This window comes from Empidonax traillii, unplaced genomic scaffold (genome assembly GCF_003031625.1).
Source record: "Empidonax traillii isolate 1590-97213 ecotype Southwest subspecies unplaced genomic scaffold, ASM303162v1 scaffold280:size897971, whole genome shotgun sequence".
Taxonomy (NCBI): Eukaryota; Metazoa; Chordata; class Aves; order Passeriformes; family Tyrannidae; genus Empidonax; species Empidonax traillii.
The window spans coordinates 135,548-157,527 of record NW_020955473.1 but is presented as its reverse complement, the minus strand read 5'-3'; the positions used below and the strand labels follow the sequence as shown (position 1 = coordinate 157,527).

At 37.6% G+C, this 21,980-nt stretch overlaps 1 protein-coding gene across 2 annotated transcripts in view; it reads right to left on the bottom strand.

The window, feature by feature from the left end:
- Window positions 1-2,638: 2,638 nt before the first annotated feature.
- Window positions 2,639-21,980, bottom strand: part of KIF5B (kinesin family member 5B) — a 33,206-nt gene continuing 13,864 nt past the window's right edge. The window contains exons 9-26 of one of the 2 annotated variants that reach the window (XM_027890170.1): window positions 20,964-21,068; window positions 20,395-20,540; window positions 19,001-19,149; window positions 17,465-17,658; window positions 16,784-16,852; window positions 15,493-15,699; window positions 13,736-13,879; window positions 12,904-13,092; window positions 11,931-12,048; window positions 11,546-11,607; window positions 11,329-11,438; window positions 11,045-11,146; window positions 10,244-10,304; window positions 10,062-10,133; window positions 9,788-9,892; window positions 9,056-9,272; window positions 7,532-7,661; window positions 2,639-5,216 (exon numbers count right to left, since the gene is read on the bottom strand). In XM_027890170.1, coding sequence (XP_027745971.1) covers window positions 5,210-5,216; window positions 7,532-7,661; window positions 9,056-9,272; window positions 9,788-9,892; window positions 10,062-10,133; window positions 10,244-10,304; window positions 11,045-11,146; window positions 11,329-11,438; window positions 11,546-11,607; window positions 11,931-12,048; window positions 12,904-13,092; window positions 13,736-13,879; window positions 15,493-15,699; window positions 16,784-16,852; window positions 17,465-17,658; window positions 19,001-19,149; window positions 20,395-20,540; window positions 20,964-21,068 — 2,187 coding nt within the window. In that variant the 3' untranslated portion in view covers window positions 2,639-5,209. The remainder of the gene's footprint in view (window positions 5,217-7,531; window positions 7,662-9,055; window positions 9,273-9,787; window positions 9,893-10,061; window positions 10,134-10,243; window positions 10,305-11,044; window positions 11,147-11,328; window positions 11,439-11,545; window positions 11,608-11,930; window positions 12,049-12,903; window positions 13,093-13,735; window positions 13,880-15,492; window positions 15,700-16,783; window positions 16,853-17,464; window positions 17,659-19,000; window positions 19,150-20,394; window positions 20,541-20,963; window positions 21,069-21,980) is intronic. The other variant, XM_027890172.1, reaches the window with a different exon arrangement.

The following is a 21,980-nucleotide window of genomic DNA, read 5'->3' as shown; positions in this document are numbered from 1 at the left end:
ATTTTTACTGCCCTGAGCAGTGAGATGACAAGTGTGGCTCATGCTTCATCACATCCTTGTGGGCTGACCGACACTTCGGTGCTTTGCTGGGCAGCGAGGATGAGCTCAGCCATGGCAGGGGAAGAACTCGTCATTTGTTACTATAAGCTGAACCTCAGACCTAGAAAGTGTCACACACGCAAAATTCAAAACTTCTATTACTCCACCACAGCCTGGCCTGTATTCCTTCCACTCAAGACTCGCGGCTCAGCACGTCTCCTGTTGCATGGCCCTGAGCACATGGCCTCACGTTCCAGAGGAAAGCAGACCTGTAGGAGCAGCAATAGCAATTTCTTTCAAGGCAGATTGTCCAGCACAGTGGCAAGTCACTCAAGCCCGGGCCCCCAGGTGGGCAGGAGGGAGCCCTCCAGGCTGAAGGGGCAGAGGTTGAGCAGCAGGAGCTGCGCTGCCTCTGCAGGACAACCCACCAGGATGAGGGAACCCGGCAGGGCACAGCCCCCAGGGCACGTGTCAGAGGACACCCTCTCCCAAAGGAGCTTCCCTCTTCCATCAGTATCAGGAAGTGGGGGTCACCCTGCTGCAGCCCCCTCTGCAAACCAGGCCCTGGACACCACAGTCCCAGGGCAGCCAGCACTACATACACAGGCTGAACAGTGGTTGAAGGAGCTTTCCTGGGCAGCACAGTAAGTTCTGTCATGGTTTCTGCTGAAGGGCATTTTCCTGCAGTAAAATCGTTTAAAGAATCATTTACACCCTCTTGTGAGAAGATCACCACGAAATACTCTGCCAACACCCACTTCTTTATAGGATGCTGTGTGATCATGTAAAACATCTGTCCAGCACAAAGCAGCACAAAACCCCACTGGCTGATGAGACCTGTTGATGTAGGCGATAAGCATAACACCGACATTTACACTTTGCTGAGCTAATTTACCTTTAACCTTTTAATTTGCTGACAAAAGCCACATCAAGAATCCACTAAAGCAGCGAGCGGCTTCACAGGTATCTCCAGTACGGTGTTATCAGCCGTGAACTGTATTTGTCTCCAGCTGCAGGAGACAGTTCAGTTGACTACAAGACAGGAGTTCTCATTTGTTCCTCTCAGTAGAAGCTGTGGAAATAGCTCTTTAACACACGCCTGGGGGCACCTCCGAGTCACCTCCACGCCCAGTTTTATGGATTTAGGAACGCAGAGAATGTGGGTTATGCTGCTCTCCCACTGCTGTTACTTGCTGCAGGTACAGAACAACACTTGCCTTGGTGCTGTAGGAGTAGCCGATCGACTGAGCTCTGTTCCACAACAGGGAGTGCACTGCTGAAACGCATTCCTGCAACACCCCGTCTTTCCCTTTCAAAGGCATCAGTCTCCTACTTCCTTGACAAATTTAAATAGGCTCTTTTCTTTTGTACTGTATTTTCCTTCATGTAACTTTGCTCATGACACTGGACAGCCGAGCTGACTGATACCCTCTGCACCTTCAGCCTTCACAATGGAACACTGAATCAAGGAGGCAGCAGCTCAAACTACCCTCCCTGCCCAGTCCCACGTCATTCCCCCCCAGCACGGATTGCTTAAAGCTGAAACAATGAACAGTCCTGCAGGAAATTTGGAAAGATTCATCAGCTCAAAACTTCTCGGGTACAAATTCTAACACACCCGTCTTCAGTAATCATATTCTAGATATGATCTTTGTTATTTAGTGAGGTTCTATTACGTACTTAATACGTACTTACGTGACAGTTTTAAATAGAGTGATGAATTTTGACACTACCTAAATTGGTGTTACAAGTTCTTGGTGCGTTCAACAGGGAAGCCACTCAGGCCAGCCCATGGAACAAAATTGTTCTGCCAATTAATTCCAAATCAGTTTTGTCAGTGGAGGTACCCATAGCTTTTCCCTGTCAGGAGATGCAAGAATATTTTTTCGTAATTTCAGATCATAAATTGGTCCCCAGGAACTTCAGAGTGAAAGGAGATTTACTTTCCTTTTGATCATCCCTTAGTCATTGTCTGCAATTAAAAAGGTCCCAGTTGGTCATCTAGCAGAGAACAAATCTAGTCAAAAGCCAGCACTGCACTGCTGTGACTGAATCATCTTCTGTTAACAGGATACACCAGTTGATAATACAAAAAATGAACAAAAAAACTCAACCCCCTCCCCCACCCCCCAAACCAACCACCCAAACCAACCACAACCCAAAACATTCACAACAGAGAGAAGCCATTAAAAATCAATTACATAACAAGTGTATCTTTGGGGAAATCAAACTAATCCCAGACTAGAGGGGTACAAAGTCTGATGGAACATGGCTGTAACTGATGTCTAACATTTCCATAAGTATCAATTAGGTGGAGTTTTTTTCCTGTTATTTTGTTTGGTTTGGGACTTTACTGTTTGTGTGCCTTTTTCTATTGTGAACAGTCGTCTGATGACTAAGGCTTAAATATCCATATTTGTGTGGGGAAAAGCTTACTTTTATTAACTAACATGGACATAAGAGCTTAAGAGAGATCAAGTGATCACAATTTACAAAGATAAAAGTGGTTATGAAACCTATCAAGTGAAAAGTATTATGTGGAGAACAATGTAAAAAAAACAGGTGTAGAGATTATAAACAGAATAAATGCACAAAGAAGTTCAAAGATTTTTCTTCTCTTTATTTAAACACAAATACATTTACAGCATGCAGGTAAGTTAAAACTATATGGCGTCTTCCCCAAACCAATTGTTTTAATGCATCTTAAGTGTACTGAAGTTAAATCATATTCCACAGGTAGACTTGTCCTCATGTCAAATTTAGAGTTACACACAGTAGTGAGTCAGCATTTAAGTTATGTAAATAATTTAGTTGTTCACCAGAAATAAATATTATTTCACCAAGTTCCTATCCTAAACCATCTTTTAAAAATATGATCTAGAGGAACATAAAAATAAGAACCATTCAAAGACTGCATGTTGAAATAGCAGTGTTGAACATTCCCTGTATAGACTGAATATTTTAATTTACAAAATACAGTAACTGTCCTGTCTGGCTGACCCATGACAGCCAAACCAGAAAGCAAAGAAAGTTGTGTGTTTGTTTCTGTAATTTTTTTACATTTTAAGAGGCAGTTCTTGGTAAACGTCATAAAAGGTTTCAAATAAAAAAAAAAAAGTTTAAATATAAAAAGGTGATGTACACTGAGCTACACACTAGTTACTATTTAACCTATTTTTTTAAACACAGCAATTTTCAGCACCAAAACCCATGACAATTACCTACAGGAATGAAACCCCCACTCACAGGCATGAGAAAAAAATCCTGCTTCATTTCAGTGTGTTACTTTGTTTTTATGATTGCACATTGACAAATGAAGGTGTGAAAACCTGTAGTTAACATTGAGAAAAATAATGGACAGTGCTGTTTCCATTATGAGGAATTTAATTCAAGATAGTTTGCTGTTCCTTTATTTTTCTTTGCTCAGTATGCTGTCTTTAACCGTACTCTAAAACAACTGCAAGTTTGGAGTGTTTGGCAGCCCTAATGAACAAAACTGTATTAAAAGCTGAAAACTCCAAAAGAGTGAGATTTCCAACTGATACACTCAACCTTTAAAAATCAAACTATTAAAAATTCAGACTACTGTAGAAATAGAAAAAAGTGGTTCAAGGTCTAAAATTTGACTATAATCCATCATAATATAAATATTTTGCCTATTTAAAATATAAAAGTTGAAAGTGATTTGCTCTCTGAACAGTCACAGAGTTTCTACTGTTTCCACAATAACTGATTAATACCCAGCAAAAAAAAAAAAAAAAATTCAAGCCAGAACAAAAAGTGGTACCAACCAGGTCAGGAAAGCCCACCGAATTCTTCCAGTAATACTAAGTTCCTTCTCTCTCAAAGACCTGGTAGCCAGTTTCTATACAGAAGAAGGCTGTTCTAAAAATTATAGTGGCTAAACCCTATGAATAAGTTAAGCAAATTATGCTATAAAATTTTAAACCCTGGATTAGGCTCAGTGGGAGTACTGGAGCTCAAAACAAAACAAAAAAACCCATGTTTCATTTTGTTAGCCACTTTACAGGATTTTATTGCAAAGAGAAGAAAAATATTCAATAACTACTACTTTGGACATTTCATATACCTACTTACAAATGGATTACAAATACAATTCAGGGTAGCACTTTATTTTATTATTATTTTAAACACGTGTCTCTGGGATTTCCAGATACATCAGTTTTAAAAAGTTGTGTCCTCTATTTATGCATCTGAATCCATTAGCCTGTTGCTGAAAAAGGTTTTTCTAAGTGAAAATTAAAATTTTAGCCAAAAATTCCAGTACTGTATGTAGTGGAATATTAAGTTACATTTTAGATTGCGCCCATTTCGCTCTTCCAAAACAGCGAAAGTGAACCATCACAGGTACAGACAAATGGATAGACAGGCTCATCGCAATGAAGCAGAATGTTTTCACTCCACCAGACTGTACTGTGTGCAGAATCAGGAACAGGACAGATGGGATAATCCATTGCCAGAGTCTTTTTTTGTAAACTTAGGTTTACTCTTATTACTGTACAATATTTAATTCTAAGTCACCCGATAACCGGGCGTTTAATGAGAGAACAGTTATACAGCCGTGTTCATACTGAACCCTTGAGATCTGTGGTGTAGCGATCGCGGTGCCTCGTGGCAGTTGTCGTAAGCACTTCAGTATTCTTACACTGTACAAACAGATTTAGTTCCAATGCTCTATGTAGCATTCCAAAAGAAAACCGTGACGTAGAGTGCCGCCCTAGTTCAGTGGGACATGTAGTGTTATGTGAAGTGATAAAAATGAAAGTATACTTAAACACTGTTGCACATTCCCTAAGACAATAAGATGTACACAAATTAAGCTAGAAAACTGGAACTAAGATTTTCTCAACGTACATTCAGCTTGGCACAGTGCAGACTAAATTTAAGACATGAAAGACAAACTGTGTAATAAGCAGAGCTACACTTTAAGTAACATGTCATTTTTCAAGACGCCAAAATTGCACTCTAGTTTTTTGTTTTTTTTGGGAATCAAGTTAGCAGAATTTGTAGAAGGGGGAAAAGCTGTACAGGCCAGGTATAATTTATACATTTTCAGAAAATAATCCTACAGTCCCCAAATGGAGAGATTATTGTCGTGGAATGACTCCCTCTACACAATATCCGATACTCCTCACGCCGCATTTACTTTTCAGCAACTGTAAATGAGAAAAATCACAGAGTTAAGCCAAAAATGCCAAGTGACTTACATTTACAGTAGACTATATCACTATTTACATAGATTTAAGAGCTCAGTTCTAGACCACTCAGATAAGTGCTAATAAAACATTTACTTTAAAGTGAGAAATCACACAACACACATCATTTACAGCACAACGAATCCACTGGGTGTGCAATCTTGACTGCATTAATGGAGTAAACACTTCAGAGGGAAACCACTCATAACCCTGCTCCATTTCCCAGGACTGCTGCTGCTTTTTCAGGTTAGTGACAACTGCATGGATACCACCTACCAGTTATTGCAAAGTTCTGACTTTGCTATTTTGGGAAGATGAAATGGGAATTAAGAGATCATTTGGCATTAATGATTTTAATTTATCACCTCTGTACTTGTTTAATACGTTCAGAATAATTTGTTAAATAGTGGTCTCCAAAAGTTAAACAGTACATCATGTTCCAACTATCCCCAAAGTTCTTATCTTATTATCAGAAGATAATAATCTGAATCAATCCTCAAAAAAAGTATAGACATTACTACAGAGAAAAATGATCCTGGCCACCAGAGTATGCACAAGCTCAGAACACGTTTATATTTAATAGTAAAATAAGCTCAAAAAGTTTTGTTCCTTTGCTTCCATAAGAGACAGGTTCTTCCAAGAATAAGACAGAAAAGTAGAAATGAATTATAAGTCTCCTGCCTTAAAGTGATAAACTCTGCTCGGCTCTACCGCAATAGGGGACATGGTGACATGAGCAGAATTACAGGAAAGCTTTGCAACCGATTCTGTGAGCATATAACGTGGGAGTGTTTTGCTTTGTTTGTTAAAAAGGTGTTCTAGACAATCCTGAGCCATTTGTACTCTTTCGTGATTTACCTACACATAGTCCAAAAGTCCAAGTGCCAAGTCTCATATTTAAATTCTCCAGGAGCAACAGTGAAAGCTCTTGTTCACAGCAAGATGCAAATTCCTATTTTAACTATTTATCACTGATTATATCTGGTCTTCTAAAGCTTAAACTATGAGACTAAATAGGTTCTTTTCAGTTTGCATTCTAGGCAACATCAGAGCATGTGCAAACTCATGCTAATGAGGACAACTAAAATAAACTGGGTCAATCATACCTTGAAATGTCTCTACATTGGACAGCTGAGCTATATTGTCTTTGTAGTCAAAGTAGCTACCTAAAGATTACTCTCAACATGTCCATGATCAAGAGTCCATGAACTGCCAGCTCCTTGGTCATTTAAGGTGTTATTCAAGGTTAAAGTACCCATCACTTCAACCTCTTACTTATGAAGAGACACTACTGAACAGAACTAGGTACCCTGACTAGTACTACAGTCCAATTTTCTCTAAATTAGAGAGAGAGCTCTGGAAAGTCAGTCAGCAAATAAAAAGAAACTAATAGAAACAAGTTTAACATAAGCTGCTCTGGAGCCCTTCAGAATAGAAGCACCCAGGATTGGAGCACCCCACAATCATTTTAGGGGTACTTTCAAACTGAAGATGCCGATAACTAAGGGAATGTCTAGAAGACATTTATGGACATGCTCAAAACTGAAGATGACAATGGAGAGTAAAGCATTACTGTTGGGTGAGCAACAGACCAACTATAGAGCAGACATTAACTAAAACCATGTGATTCTGTAAAGCAACTTCAGCATATCAAGTACCATGCTGTGTAATTACTTTGGAGATTAGAGATCTGCACATTAATAAGTGATACTTTGGAGATTAATAAGTGCATGTATTAATTTCAATTAGAGTAACTGCATTTTAGCTAGGCTAACATTTTAAGTTTACTGGATGAAGACATGAGTTCTTTTGTTATATAATTCCAAATCACTGACACATGAAGCAGTAAGAAAAGCAAATAAATAACATGTAACAGTAGTGTCATTTTTACTTCATCTTGGAATGTTTTCCTGAAGAAAACCATATTTAGAAAGATACTAGCAAGCCAAAAGAATTTATATGTCCACTCTTTTCTCAAACAGCAGCTATTGTCTGTGACTGGTAACTATCTCCAACTGATTGTTTTCACGTTTTGTTCTACTCCAGCAGAACAACCCCAGAACTACCACTTTACAACAAATAGCAGCTTTATAAGAAAAGCAGCAGCATCTTTCATCAGATAGACATGTACACTGTTCCACTAACCATAAAATTCCGTAAAGAAGAGAAGTTCATCTGACTATCCAAGTGACTTAATGCCACAGAATGAACTGTATTAAACCTAATACAAAGCAGTTTGATCACATATTTGAAAAAATCCTACAAGACAAACTTACACTTTGTCTTGCCGTCCCCCTCCACGCAGTACAACAGGCTGGCTGTTCTGAGTGAACGCACCTCCACCACGAATTGCACTTGGATGAGTTGGAGAAGCTGCTGGATGCTGGCCAGGACGGATAGGCTTAGCTGCATGGAAAGAAACACAGCTTACAAATATATACATCACAATCATATCTTGGATTATTCAAATTTATTGATGCTTTATTTTACATTATCCAAATAAAACTGAATGCACTTTAAATATGAAAACAACTCTGGGGGATGGTATTCTGAGAACCTAACAGATTAGTGTCAACTACAACAAGCCCTGGAAAACAGATAAGGTTTTGCTTTTGTTGCCCCTACTAGAATTAAAGCTCGCAAAGCTTTAATATAGATAAAAATTCACATGAATTATCTGCTCTTCCTAATGTATTACCCTGTAAGAGTCCTATTTTTTGGCAATAAGAATTCAAATAAGACACAATGCTAGAGAGTCTCACAAGGGTTACGTTCCTGAAAGGAATCATTATACACCTGCTGAACTTCCCACAGCTATTTGATTGGTAAGTCAGTAGTTGCTCTGCTCTGCAAGTGGTTCTGCATACCAATTACTCCACAGATAACTGTTTCGTCAACCTAGCACCACAAAAATAAAATCTGCTCTATAACTGAAGTGAAAACCCAGCAGTTTTGACAGGTCATTCACAAGCTGCATACACTTAACCACCTGTATTTTCAATCAGTTTTACACTTAGCTCTTAACAGAACATGCACAATGGTATGACTTTACAGAGCTCTGTAATATTAAACAGAAGCATTTAAAGTTTCAGCAGGTAAGAGGGGATATAAAGCACCTGCAGGTAGCAGCTGCAGAGAAACACTTCTCGATTTCTGCCTTACAGGAAGCTGATCTCCAGTAAGACATGCAGCACCTGACAGTGTATTGGCATGGGGAGGACCCAGGGAATATGACTGTCTTGCCTCCACCTCGCTACCCCTTTCTGTTTCTCCAGTATTTGTCCCTAGAGAGGGTGGTGGAGTACTGCATGTTTTGGAACAAAGAACTAAAAAAGTAATTAGGGATCTTAGGATGATGTGGGTTTCTGTCTGCCCCTCTTCCCCACAAGATCCAAGATAATTCTGTTGTTGTTTCTACAGGTGGTGGCTTAATCTTTCTCCTTGCCTTGAAATACCTCCTTAGTCTTAGATGTTAAATCATTCCAATTCCATTCCAAAAAATTAAGACTCACATTCAGTGTATTGTTTTGTTCTAGGAAATGCAACACACATTCAGCAAGAATTCTAGGTTGGTAAGCCTTTCCCAGAGCCATTCAAAATAAATAAAAAGCCAAACAACCACACAGCACCACCTACACGCACTTATGGTCTATTAACAGAAATGTAACCCATTGTAGAAAGTACATCACATTCACACATGCAGTTCCAATGAGGGCTGAAAGATACACATATGCACAAAGATCAAAAAAAAAAAAAATATAGACAGATGAAGCTTTTGGGGCAAGGGATTCTCTACTAACCAATTTGAGCAGAATGTCCTCTTCTGGCCATGTTCTTGGATCTCACAGCTTCCTTTATACGATCTACTTCTTGCTGATACCGCTTGCGATCACGAGAAGCGTTCTCTTTGGCTTCCTTCAGTGCAGATTCCAAAGCTTTAACTCTTTCAGCTGTAGCTCTAAGTCGCTTCTCCAGTTTAGGAAGTTCACAGCGAAGATCAGCATTATCACGTACCAGCTACAAAACCAGAATTGATTATTTTCTTGGTACCTCTCTCTCTTCACGGGGAGAGCTCACCAAATACCCTCCCCACTCCTAAACAGGCAAAGCAGTAGGGCTACTGTATTAACTTTGCTTAAGCTTTGGGTAAATCTATACTTCAGTGACAATAAGACTGTTATTTGAAAAATCAGCTACTGTGAAAGAACCTGCTACCCAACATAGGCACTTCTACATTCTTTTTTTGTAAGATACAGGCAAGAATCCCACAGACTGACAGACTGTGAAAAAACACTAACTTGGATCTCCTTCAATTTAAATGCAGCTATTTTGTTACACATGTACTTAAAGTAGCTAATTAATTACATTATAAAACAACAGACTAAATTTTCCCTACATCAAGAGACACACTAAAGATATAGAAGTATTTAATTATAAAAAGTTCCTTAATGACCAATTGGTAGTTGTTGCTATAATCATGAACCTTGAGTAGTTTGATTTTAATTAGAACTTAAAAATAAGTCTCACTGTACCTGCTTATGAACCTTTGTAAGCTGTTCAAGATTATTCTCAAGGAAGGAAATCTTCTGTTTTTGTGCAGCACTGCCTCCCGTATCATCCGAGTCAATCTCGGCACTCTGCAGTAACATGGGGAGGGAGAAAGGAGGTTGAGTATAAATCTGAACTTGCATATTAGAATTGAGCCTGAAAACTACACTGCATAATCATCAATTCCTAATTTAGCTCTAAACTGAAATTTATGCAGCATTCTCAGAAACAACAAGTTTCCCTACAGCACCACATTACCTTTTTCACTCTAGTAGCCAGATCTTGAACAAACAGCTTCCGAAGATTGTGAAGAGTCTGAAGTTCTTTTGCCTACAGTTAAGGATAAGAAGTTAACAAAACAACCCAAACAAACTCTGAAAGAAAAAATAAAAAAAGGCAAGTATTGATATTTGCTTTGGAATTTATTCTGATTATCTTACCACAGTCTCTTCCAAACCCTTTAAATCTTGTCTTGCTTGTTCCCGTCTGTCCTGCATAACCCTAAAAGAGAATAAATTCATCCTAAACATCCCAGCAAAACTGGAAATTTTAATTTTTAGGAGACTAGGGTAATAAACAGGCACTGCATGAAAATCAAGTGTTTCTATTAAGTAGACAAAAAGCTTCTTCTCCTCTTAAAGTATCTCCTCACTCAGCCAGTTTCACTGCTAGTTCACTTTTAAATGAGTAAACATTTAAGGTAATAAAATATTCTAAACAATATCTCAGCATCCTATTCATTTTCCAGATCCCTCTGGAAAAGTAGTTCCAGGCATCTTATACAACTCTAAATTAAAAAGAAACTGCATTGTTTCTGGTCTGTCATTTGCCATGCAATTAATCAATGAAGCATGCAACTGTTTCATTTTCAGAATAAGCCAGTCAGAACCACCTAACTACTTAAACTGCATAAGGAACAAAAAAAGAATAAAGGAACTGTTACAAGCCTCTTCCAGTCTTGGAGAATTCAACACTTAGCTGCAAATTGAAAAGTGAATTACTCCAATCCTTAGCATATTAACAAAAAATAGTTGTGGCCTTCATTTCTTTCATAATTTTACTTCCAATTTTAAATATTCAGGCAGTGCAAAGGTTTTAAAAAAGTGAAATTCAAGAAGGCCCTAAAATCCCTCTCTTTATAAGGCATCCCATACAGGGAGAGCCATTTCATCATATTAGGTCAGTATTTTATAGAATAAGTATTCCCACACATGTTTGTTTCACGCATCATCATCACTTACGTCAGTTCATGCAGTTTTCTACTTTTTTCCTGATCAGTCGCTTTCAACTTCTCATGCTCAACTCTAAGACGTTCCTGTTCAAGCATCATCTTCTGGTTTTGGCTGAACACAGAAAGTAAATATTTTATCAGGTGAAACTGTCAGAAAACAGGTTCAGTAACAACACAAGACAGAAAGACATTGCTGGAGGAAACCCTTGCCACTTCCTTCGCCTTGTATTTTGCTTCTGTACTCACACAAGTCCAGAGACATTGGGCACTACTACAACAGTGGCAATTACTTACTCTTGAAGTTCAGTGATAAGCTTCTCCTTTGCATCAACTTCATCTCTTAGGCTACTGATTTGTTTCTGATGTGTCTCACGATGGCTCTGAATTTGCTGCTCCACAGCTTGCTATTAGAAAAAAACAGAATGTATTAAATGCTTTGAAATGCCACCAGACTTTGTGGGGATTTGGGCTGGTTTGGTTTTTTTTGTTTTAGACAGTGAATTTAACTTACCTTGACTTCATTTGCAGTCTGAACCTTATTTAAGTGCTCTTTCTCCATCTCATGGACCTTTTCTAGTAGGGATAGAGAAAACACATTTCAGCCAGGTAACTAGGCAATGGATGATGCAGTTAATTTTCCCTTCCCTTGGCAAGAACTTAGATTTGGAAAAAGATCCCTCCCACCACAAAGATCAATTCAATCAGTAACATCTTCAATTTAATCCTGTCCCCAACAGTTCTTTCAAACAACAAATATGTTTTCTCACTGATTAGTTCCCCATGTTGAGCAGCAAAAAGCCTTTCTATAGGTCTACCCTTCAACCTAAACAGAACAAATCTCTATTTATCACTGCATCCTGAAAACGGTGGGTGGGGTGTAAGGAAGCAAGTCCTACCCTGTGCTCGGAGTTGAACTAATTCTTCATTAAGGGAATCCACAGATTCTTCCAGCTGCCTCTTCTTCTGTTCCACGTTCTGAAGATATTCAGTCAATGACTTGATCTTGGCTTCGTGCTTGTGGGATGAAAAGATTCATTTACTTTGGAACCAGGTATCATGGAATTACATCTGCATAAATGGTTCATACTTATTTTTAAACAAGAAGTAACCTCATCTCAAAACAAAAATGGTACCAACCAAAAACTCTTAAGAATATGACTACTCAAGTAGACATGTAGCCTATAAAATAACACCTTTATTCTGGATTGGAATGAAATACATTTTTGGCTGGGAAAAGAGATGTTTTAAATGTTAAATACTACCAGAGACCTGCTGTATTTCCAAGATTGCACTGAAATGTGCATCTCCTGATTTAAAAAAAGATGATCATCCATATGTAAAATAAAATATAGGAATATTAAACTGCGTATGTGGATGACAATTTTCAGAAGAGTTAGGGGTCACATTACTGATATTTTCTAATAATCACATTAAAATGGTCTTGCATTAGAAGTAAATTTAATCTGCTATGCAAGCCTTCTGTAATTTTACTGTGATATTACCACCCCTCCAAATTGCAACTTGCAGCATTAGGCTAAGTGCTCACTAGCCACTACTTCTGTAAGACTCGGATTTTTAAAGGATTCTGTGATAAAAAAACAGGGACTCTAATATTTAATACAAGTGCTACAAAAGCATTATCAGGCTACAGATAGATTACAGAAATTCTGACATCCTGTCACACTCAAAACCACTCAGAAGCATCCAAACTGAAAAGAGTACTGAGGAAATAGCTGAGTTTTGTGGCTGTTCACTCACAACATGCTTTGTTAGGAGTCAAAAAGAAACTGCAACTTTTTTTCCCCTAATAGGTTAATGATTTTAATTTTCAAAGAACATTTAGGAAGTATACTGCAGAGAAACATTCACCTGTGAGATCCGGAGCTGGCAGGCAGCCAACTCCTTTTCATTTTCTTCCATTTTCTTATTGCTTTCAGCCTGTGTGCCTTCTAACTGTTTGCACCGTTTTACCATTGTTTTTACTTCTGATTTCATTTTGCTAATGTACAGTCTTGCAACTGTGAATTCTTCATCTATCATGCCAGTTCCCTCAGGCTGCTGAAAAGTGAGAAATGGTACACTGAGAAAGCTCAGTTAACAAAACAAAACTAAAAGGTGCATTGGAGCAACTTAATATCCAGAACATATCCCCCACCTCAACAGATAATCACAGCTCTTAAAAAAAACATCCCCAACATTCTGGTGTTTAGGTTTTCTGACAGATTATTTAGAAGTTCGCCCTAAGGTAATGAGTTGCTTGAAGAGAGATATACAGTTTACTAATGATTTCTAATACTGCTTACATTCTGGCCCTGCAGTGATCCTCTAGATTTATCTTTCATTTCATTTCCTCACTCCAATTTTATGTAAGTATCACCCTGATTGTCACTGTAGGTCAGTATTACATGTCCAAGACAGCAAATGCTGTTGATTAAGACCACTTCATATAGCAGTTTCACAGCAGGAAAACATTACTTCAGAAAAAAATCATGCCTGCTCTTCCTTGGCTTTGCATAATCAAATTCTGTCTGGGACCCAATTAAGTCACAGTATAAGGAATGGATAAGCTTATGCCCAAATTATTAATATACATATGGCTTCCTATGGTGGTAATTTTTACCATAGTAAGAAAATGACCAAACCTATCCACAATGTATGTGTTTAATACATGGCATTAAAGACAGCATTGATAAATCCTTACCTTGACATCATTGTTTCCTACTGCAATTCCTATCTCTGCAAGATCTTTCAGTAAGGAGGCCATCATTTCCGTAGCTCGTTTCTTCTGATGGTTGGTCATTTCTTTAAGTTTCTGGAGCTCTGCATCTATACTGGCTAAAGTGACCTACAGTAAAAAAAGTTACCCTTTAATAAGCAAAACACAACTCTTGCTTTCGGAACTAGTTTCATACTATTTACAGAGTGACAACATTTCTTCCGAAAAATCTAAAAAGTACTGGGGACAGAGATCTTTAGTTTATAAAATACAAGCTTACAACTGTGCAAGAAAATTAGCGTCCACATTGTTAGACAGCATTCAAAGTTATAAACAATTAAATACTGCAGAGAATTGTGTTTATAGAAAAAAAGATACATGGACAGCAAGTCCAACACTTTTCACCGTATTTTGGTAAAGGAAAACAATTTATTTGCCTGCAGAGCTCTTAACTCTTCCCTACTTGCAAAGCAAGAAACTGCATCCACTACTGAGACTTCATAAGCACAACACAATCTAGAGCAGTTTGTCAGCAAGTCTGAGATGCCCTGGTTGCAATGGCTGCAGCTCAGCAGCTTGCACGCTCAAAAGTCTGCTCTTTGTTCTCCAGTGTTAAAGAAGTGCCAGAAGTTTTACAGCAGGAAAGTTTCTGGCAGATATGCCAAAGGATGGCTAGTGCCTGGGTTATCTGTGAGAGGGAAAACCAAAGTGTCTTAATTTTATGACATCTTAGAACAGCTGCTTTCTTATGGCTTGAGATATTCATGATTAGTTATGACATCTAGAACTATCTATAAACTAATTAAAAGCAACATCAACAAAGCAAACAAAAAACCAAAACACAACTTCAGTATCGTACACACACAGAGCAGGACTACACCACATTTTAAATGCTGCTCATAAGACGACCAAAGTTTCTCTGACTTTTGGCCAACCTTCAGGTGATGGAAGCTACCAATAAAGATTACTCAGCTCAGAACACTCAGAAGTTTAAAGAGAAGTTTCATGATCTTGTGAACTTCAATTTTAGAGTCAATGTTCTATCAAGCCAAATCTTACTAACTGAAAATTGAAAGCCACATTCACTAGAAGACCCAGACACACTCGAATTTCATCTTCAAGAACAGAGAGGAACAAGACTTGTGCCATCACATACTGTCTGCAATGCCAAAAACATGCTGATCCAGTATTTAGAATTTTAGGATAGTCAGGGAGTATTAACTGTTTTAAAACTGACTGAAGTCTGCCAACTAACTACCAGTCAGTTCAGAAACTTTGCAGGTACATAAGGAGCTGTATGGTATTCACCCTGTGGGCTGATAATGCATCTGTATTTTAACCAGGACTATCCTCTGGAATATGAAATGTCCTCGGTGTTCTTAATCACTCCTTTCAGAAAGTAAACAGAACTGCTTATTTTTGAAGGCATAAAGGTAAATTATTTCGCATGCCATATATACGGCAGGCAAATACACATTCCTTTCCAGAAAAGTTGTTGCATGCTCACTGCAACTTCAAGATTGTAAGAAGCAGATTCTAAAGTCAGGATTACCCCAACTGAACCAGGAAGACAAATAAAACTGAATCAGATCACCGGCATGTCATGACAGTGTTAATTTTGGACATACAGGATATTTCTGAAGACTCTTCAGGTAGTAAAACATCAGACACTAAAAAGATAAGAGCTAACACAGTCAAGTCACATTGAAGACTGTCAGTAGTTTTTTATCCTCGTTTCATACCGATTTTTGATTGAGCTCATCACTAAGCAGTTCATATTCCTTTGCCTTGTCTTCTACTTCCTGAGACTTCTGATCATAATTGACAGCCAATTCTTCAAGGGCTTGTAGCACCTCTTTCACTTCCTCTTTAGAGGCATCATTTTCAGCCTGAAGGCGATTCAGCTCTGCTTGCAGGTTGTCTTGGTCCCGTCTGGTTGATGCTAGAAGCTGAAACAATGAGATTTAATAAAATAGCAAAAACAAATAATCATGAACAAAATTCCAGGTATAACTTGATTTTATAGCTGCTTTTAGCTACTACAATAGCTTACATCTACATTTTTAGTGTATTGCATCATGCAATAAGGATGCCAAGGACAGATAGAGTGAGAATGAATAATTAAATTTACCATCTATATTCATAGTTCTTTAGCTTTTAAAATATCTTCAAAATGGAAGTGATTACAAATCAAGACACATAGGGACAGCAATTGGAAACACACATGGAATACAGCAAGTTCTCAGAAAAGCCACTGAACACTGCTCATGAAATTGTCAGCAGGGACTAAACTCCCAGGATTTTAATACCCTCAGCTGCTGAAGAATAACTAGTCAAAGCATACAGCTGCTAAAGAATCTGATTTATTTATTTAAATAAGATTAAACAGTAGCTTCAGCTTCCTGAGTTCTCAACCTACTTCCTTCCTACCATGTACACAAGAATTACTATTTTTTAAATCTTTGTGCTGTGGAGAAATATTTTTTCCAATATCTTGGCTAAATTAAATTAACATTTCCATTATTAATAGGCATTATTAATAGGCATTTGTCCCCATTTTATTAAGTTACATCTGTGGAAACGTGCATACAAATCACTTGAGTATTCTAGCAAGTATGGTCTGAAATAAAAACAGATACTTCCCTTTTCATTTCCCTCCTCTCCCTTCTCCCTCTGTACAGCAACTGACCAAAAGTAAACCTTACCACAGATTTCTTACAGTAAATCAAGTTACCTTCTGACAAACTGCTGACTTTGCATGGGGAAAACAACTGTTGCTGTCTTTGCATAAAATACTTCAGTTCTTTCAAACTTCATGGATACTTAAGATTCAAGTAAACTGGTTTAAGCTTAGCGATTAGCACAGTGTAAGTGGGAGGAATGAATAGGCAGAGCATTTAGACAAGGCATAAAAGAGAACTATTGTGCAGTAGTAAACTGCCATTCTCCCTGGTTACTGTGACCCATTCAGAACACCTCCAGTTTCTTTAAAGAAAAGACAAACAAAAATAAAGATGCGAGAGTAAAACTCACCTCTTCCTGATCCAACATCTGGGTCTTCAGTTTTTCTACTAGTTGGCTCTGCTGATTAATTTCTTCATCCTGCAGTTGAAATAAGACTGTGTTCATTAAATTGACAAATACCACTTAGAAAAAATAATCTAAGAGACATCAGATGTTCAGTATCTAACTTCTCCCTGTTCTGAGAGCATTACACAACCGAAAGCAATTGAAGTAAAAAACCAAATCCTTTTTATTTCACTGCCTGATCCAGTAGGCTCTTAACCTGGCATGTACATGTAACACACCATGCTTCAAAGACAAAAGTCTTATACCTGTGCTTTTGCAAGTCTTCTTCAAATTGTTCTAACTTTCAAGAAACCATTAAGATTTAATTAAAAGATTTTTTCTCTCTGAATATATTACTGCTTGAATTTGATATTATATTCAAATAAAATAGGCATAACACCAAAAGAAAAAATTGCTGTCATCAAATCACTCTTATCCCACTTTCTCATATTTTCTAAGAAAGGATACTCACTAGTACCAGATAAGGCAACTTTGATTCCTCTAATCAGAATTAAGACTAGGCACTCTCAGCAAATACTTAAACATGCTGAACTAACAAATGAATACTGGCAAATTAAATATTACACAATAATATGGTTCAAGATACAATTTCAAGAGGTCTTACATTAAATAAGAATACCATACCTTGTCATCCAGTTGTTTATATAGTTTGGCAATTTCTTCCTCACATTTCCTTCTCTCAGCATCAGTGAAATTGCCAGTTACTCCAATTGTGGTAGCTGGTTTATCATTAATAACAGTAATATCCTTGTCCACTGCAAAAACTTCCAAGTTGGCCTTCTCCTTGTCAAACTGTTCATCAACTGGCACAGTCTCCCCTTAAAGAATACACTTAGTTTTAGTACAGTCAGCCATAAAGTGTCTTCTACAACGTTAGCCTTGAGAAGTATTACACATTTTCTACTAAAAGTATTGCTCCACAGTTAGTAAGCAATTGAGTTCATGTGATTACTTTGCAAAAAAAACCCCAACAAACCACTAGATCATCTAAACTATTTCCCACTTACCACCGAACATTATATTCCACCCAGGTACTCTGCTATGAGCTACATCAAACCTTATCTTCTAGAAAGTCACCTAACTGCCCAGAAGACAGAAAATCCTTTCTTTCCCTTGGTAGTCTGTTCTGCTGGGTAGCCATATTTACTTTTAAACTGCTTTGCTTCTAATTTAAAATACTTTTTCAGTTACATTTTTATCTTTTATGCTCAAAAAGCTTTTTCTGACAAGAACACTACCTTCACACAGAAAAAACATCACATGCTAATCAAGGCACTTCTTTGACAAGTTAAACTAAATTCCTTAGTGATTTGTTCAAAACATTTTATGCAGTCCTTGGAAGGCACAAGCTCTTTTCCACACTCCAGTATCTCGTGTCAATATTCTGAAAGAACTATACTTAACATTTCAGGTGTGGCCTCATACCATCTCTATAAAAGAACAAAAAAACCCACCTTGAAAACCAAGAAAACCTCCATATTCTACTAAGCTTATTTCAGTGAACCCACTTTTTTCAGATTTATATCAGGATGTGGTGCAGTTGTCTACAAGATTGCAAAATCATTTTCTACACTTGCCAAACTCCAGAATACACCTGTAATTACGACCTATGTTACTCTTTTCTAGAATTTATGACTTCATTATTAACTTGCATTTTGCAGAAACTTCAATTGATAAGAATTTAATTATTCAGGAAGAACGAACAGGCACACATCCTGCACTGTCAGCAGTTTTGGGTGGGTTTTTTGCCTATTAACATATTTGAGTTCTAAATGAGGGCAAGATCCTGTGATACTGATTTGAATTAGAAAACCAAACCAGAGGAAACATTTAATTCAGTTTCTGCACCTACAATTAAAAGCAGTTTTTTCTCTCCCAAAATAAGAATTTTACAAGGTAACTCTAGCTCTACTAGTAAACCAAGTGTTGAACAAAAACAAATACACTTTCAGGCTTTTTTTGCCATTACAAAATTATCAGAAGTTGTTTCAGTTGCAATAAAGTGAAAAGCATGAAGTTCCAAAGTCAGCTTAATATCCTAGTTTTAATATTCTTAACAGTGCCTTGCATAGTGCTCCCAGATATTTCTGGTATCCTTAAGACTTATTCAGTGTCTGTTGTCTTCAAAGTTTGCATAATAAAAATCTAATTGTTTCTCACCATTCCGCCACCTGTTGAGCTCGTTCTCCAGCCACTGGATGGTGTTACGCAGAGTCTTGTTCTTCTCCTTTTCCTTCTCGTACTTTTTCTTCCACTGTTCTGCTGTGAGCTCCACGTTGACACAAACTGTGTTCTTAATGGTCTTTGCTCTACCAAAAAAAAGCAAAAAGCTCTGAAACTTCATTTTTAAAGAAAGGAATTAAAGGTTATTAAATTTCCACAGATCACTGGTGGAAGTGTAAACATTTCCACCTCTTCCAAAAGTTTATTTCTCCTCCATGTCAGGTTACTATTCTTTCAATTTGATTGATACAATTGTTAATGGAAGAGCTACACAACAAACTTTGAGAAGGCTGAAAAATCTCAAGCTGATTGAGTCAGAAAAATTCAGCTGCATACTTTCACCTGAAAGAATTTAGGTCAGGACAGTTGTGGTAGTATTCATCACATCTAGCTGTACAATGCAGAGCTAATACTTCTAGGTTGCAAACCATCCAGCTTATCTAACAAACAGTTCATTTCAACCAAAAAAATCCAGTTACTAGATCTCCACTAACCAAAAAGGTGTTGCAAGCCAATTAGATAATTTCAGGTGGGATTATCTATCAGGTGAATCCCATCCAATTAGCCAATTAGCTCTGGAGACAAAACTACCAGCACTAATAACATATCCACAAAGTTAATGTCTGGTTTTTACTTTAGTGCCATACATCCCTTATCTCAGTAGTTTTCTTGTATAGTCTCCTCCTACCAAACACCCCACCCCAAGAGATCAGAACAGGAAAAAAAGCTTAATGGCAGTTAAGCGTTTCCCCAGCCCCACATTACAACCCCTATAAGACTTTCTGCAAAATCTTAGTGAGACGTTACTACCAAAAGACACATGATTTTTTTACTGTGTTATGTGATTTTTACACAGCCTTCAGTTACTACAGCTGAGGGTTCCAGTACTAATTTGAACAACCCTAGAAGGTTGAATCAATATACTGGAGTAACTATGGTGGCTGAGACAGAAGTGTACTCTGTTAACTCCTGAAGAAGTCAAGAGCACAAGGCAGTGACACCACTTAACAGGAGCGAACCCCTTCCTCCCTCCTTCCACCTCAGGGGAAAAAAAAATACTTATTACCCTCAATTAAACCACATTTTGAACCAAACCATATGCTGTCCTCCTGGAAATGTAGTCTTGAGGATCCTGCCCGATTTAAGGATTTTTATATAAGGTTGATCACAACACTTATTTTATATAAGGTTGATCACAACACTTAGCCATACATACAATAAAAAATTACAGAAAGAAAGTAAATATTTTCATTAATTTGGTTGAGGAATCTTAATGGAGTAACTCGCTTATTTCTCATTCTGCATTTATTTCTAATAAGCCATTTACTCACCTTTGGCCAAACAGAAGAGTAGATTTAGTTTCAGATTCATTGTAAGAAGATGGAGAACAGCAAATAACAATAGTGGTTCTGCAATTACCCCCTAGTGAATCTTGAAGGATTCTGGTCATTTTGCTATCACGATATGGAACATACGTCTACCAAGAAAATGGTTAAAGGATCAGTTATGGTGTCTCAGACACATTTAATCTGTTGCAATATGAGCTATGCTTTTGCTAGGTGTAACTGCATTAAAAAGACATCAAATCCTACTTTAATTCACAAATAGTAAGACTGAAGATGCACTGGACATAAGACTGTACTTCTATACTTGGTAACTTTTAGAGCCCAGGAAGACTTTCAGTATGATGCTCAGGTCCCTCAGCATTAAATGTAACTTATTAATCTTCACTGTCAACACAGTACAAGACCAAGGCCATCTGCAATGCACTGATGCAACTGGAGTAGTTTAAAAGACTCCAGGCACATCACAGAGATTGGTAAGAATTTCTGTGTAATATCATATTCAGAGATGCAAACCTTTACCCTTCAAGTATAAAAGCACAAAAGAGGACACTTACACTGCTTTCAGCCAGCGCCGAGATGACATTTCCTAGAGCAGACAAGGACTTGTTGATGTTCTTTGCCTCATCCAGCACAGCACCTTCTGCTCCGGTTTTACTAACCTATACAATATTTCAGCACATTACTAAATGCATCTTCAAAAAACACCTTTCATGTTTAGATATAAGTGGAAAAATTACTTGAGATTTAAGTCAATCTCCTTGACTTTAGAGATGCTCATAAGCAACCTGCATTAGAATAAGCAAACTCGTCCTCAGACTCTTTCCTGGATTATCAATATCTCATTCAAAAGTCAGTGTTTGAAAATGTTTCTGATATTTTACACTGAAGTGAATTTTCTCCTTGCAAAGGAGGCCTTTTTGTAGAAGATAAACATACAGTTAAAAATTCCTGTCAAATGAACAACTTCAAAAGTAGTTTGAAGTTTGTCAAAAAGACTGAATTCCTTAAAAATAAAAAAGCATTATGAGGTCACCCTTAAACCAAACCACCACCACATTCCCCCAAAAAGCAAACCATAGAAAACAAGCTACAAAACCCAAACCACATACCACCACTACCCCTGGAAAACATAGCAGAGTCTTCATTAGAAGAAATTTATGCAAACAGATTTCAGAGGCTGAATCTGACCTACATGACTGAACTAGGAACTTATGCAGATATCAGCAGAGATGTGAAAAAAAAAAATCTAACCTGACACCATTGTATTTACTTTAGCTCTTCTGCCTCAAGGGCATAATTTGACTAACAGTTCTATAACCCTCCTTTACTGTTTTCACCAGGTTGTGATCACGACTACAACTAAGCAGTTCTACTTCCCTGTGTTTAAACCAACTCAAGACATAGCATTAGCAAACTTCATGTATTTCAAAAGACTGGAGAAACACAAAAGTTTGAAATAAACAGTGAAAGGAACTACAGAGAAAAGAGACCTGCAACCCAGCCCTTAAAAGGAAAAAAAGCCTATGATTAAAGAAGGACATTTCAAAATAAACACAGGATCAGAAACAACA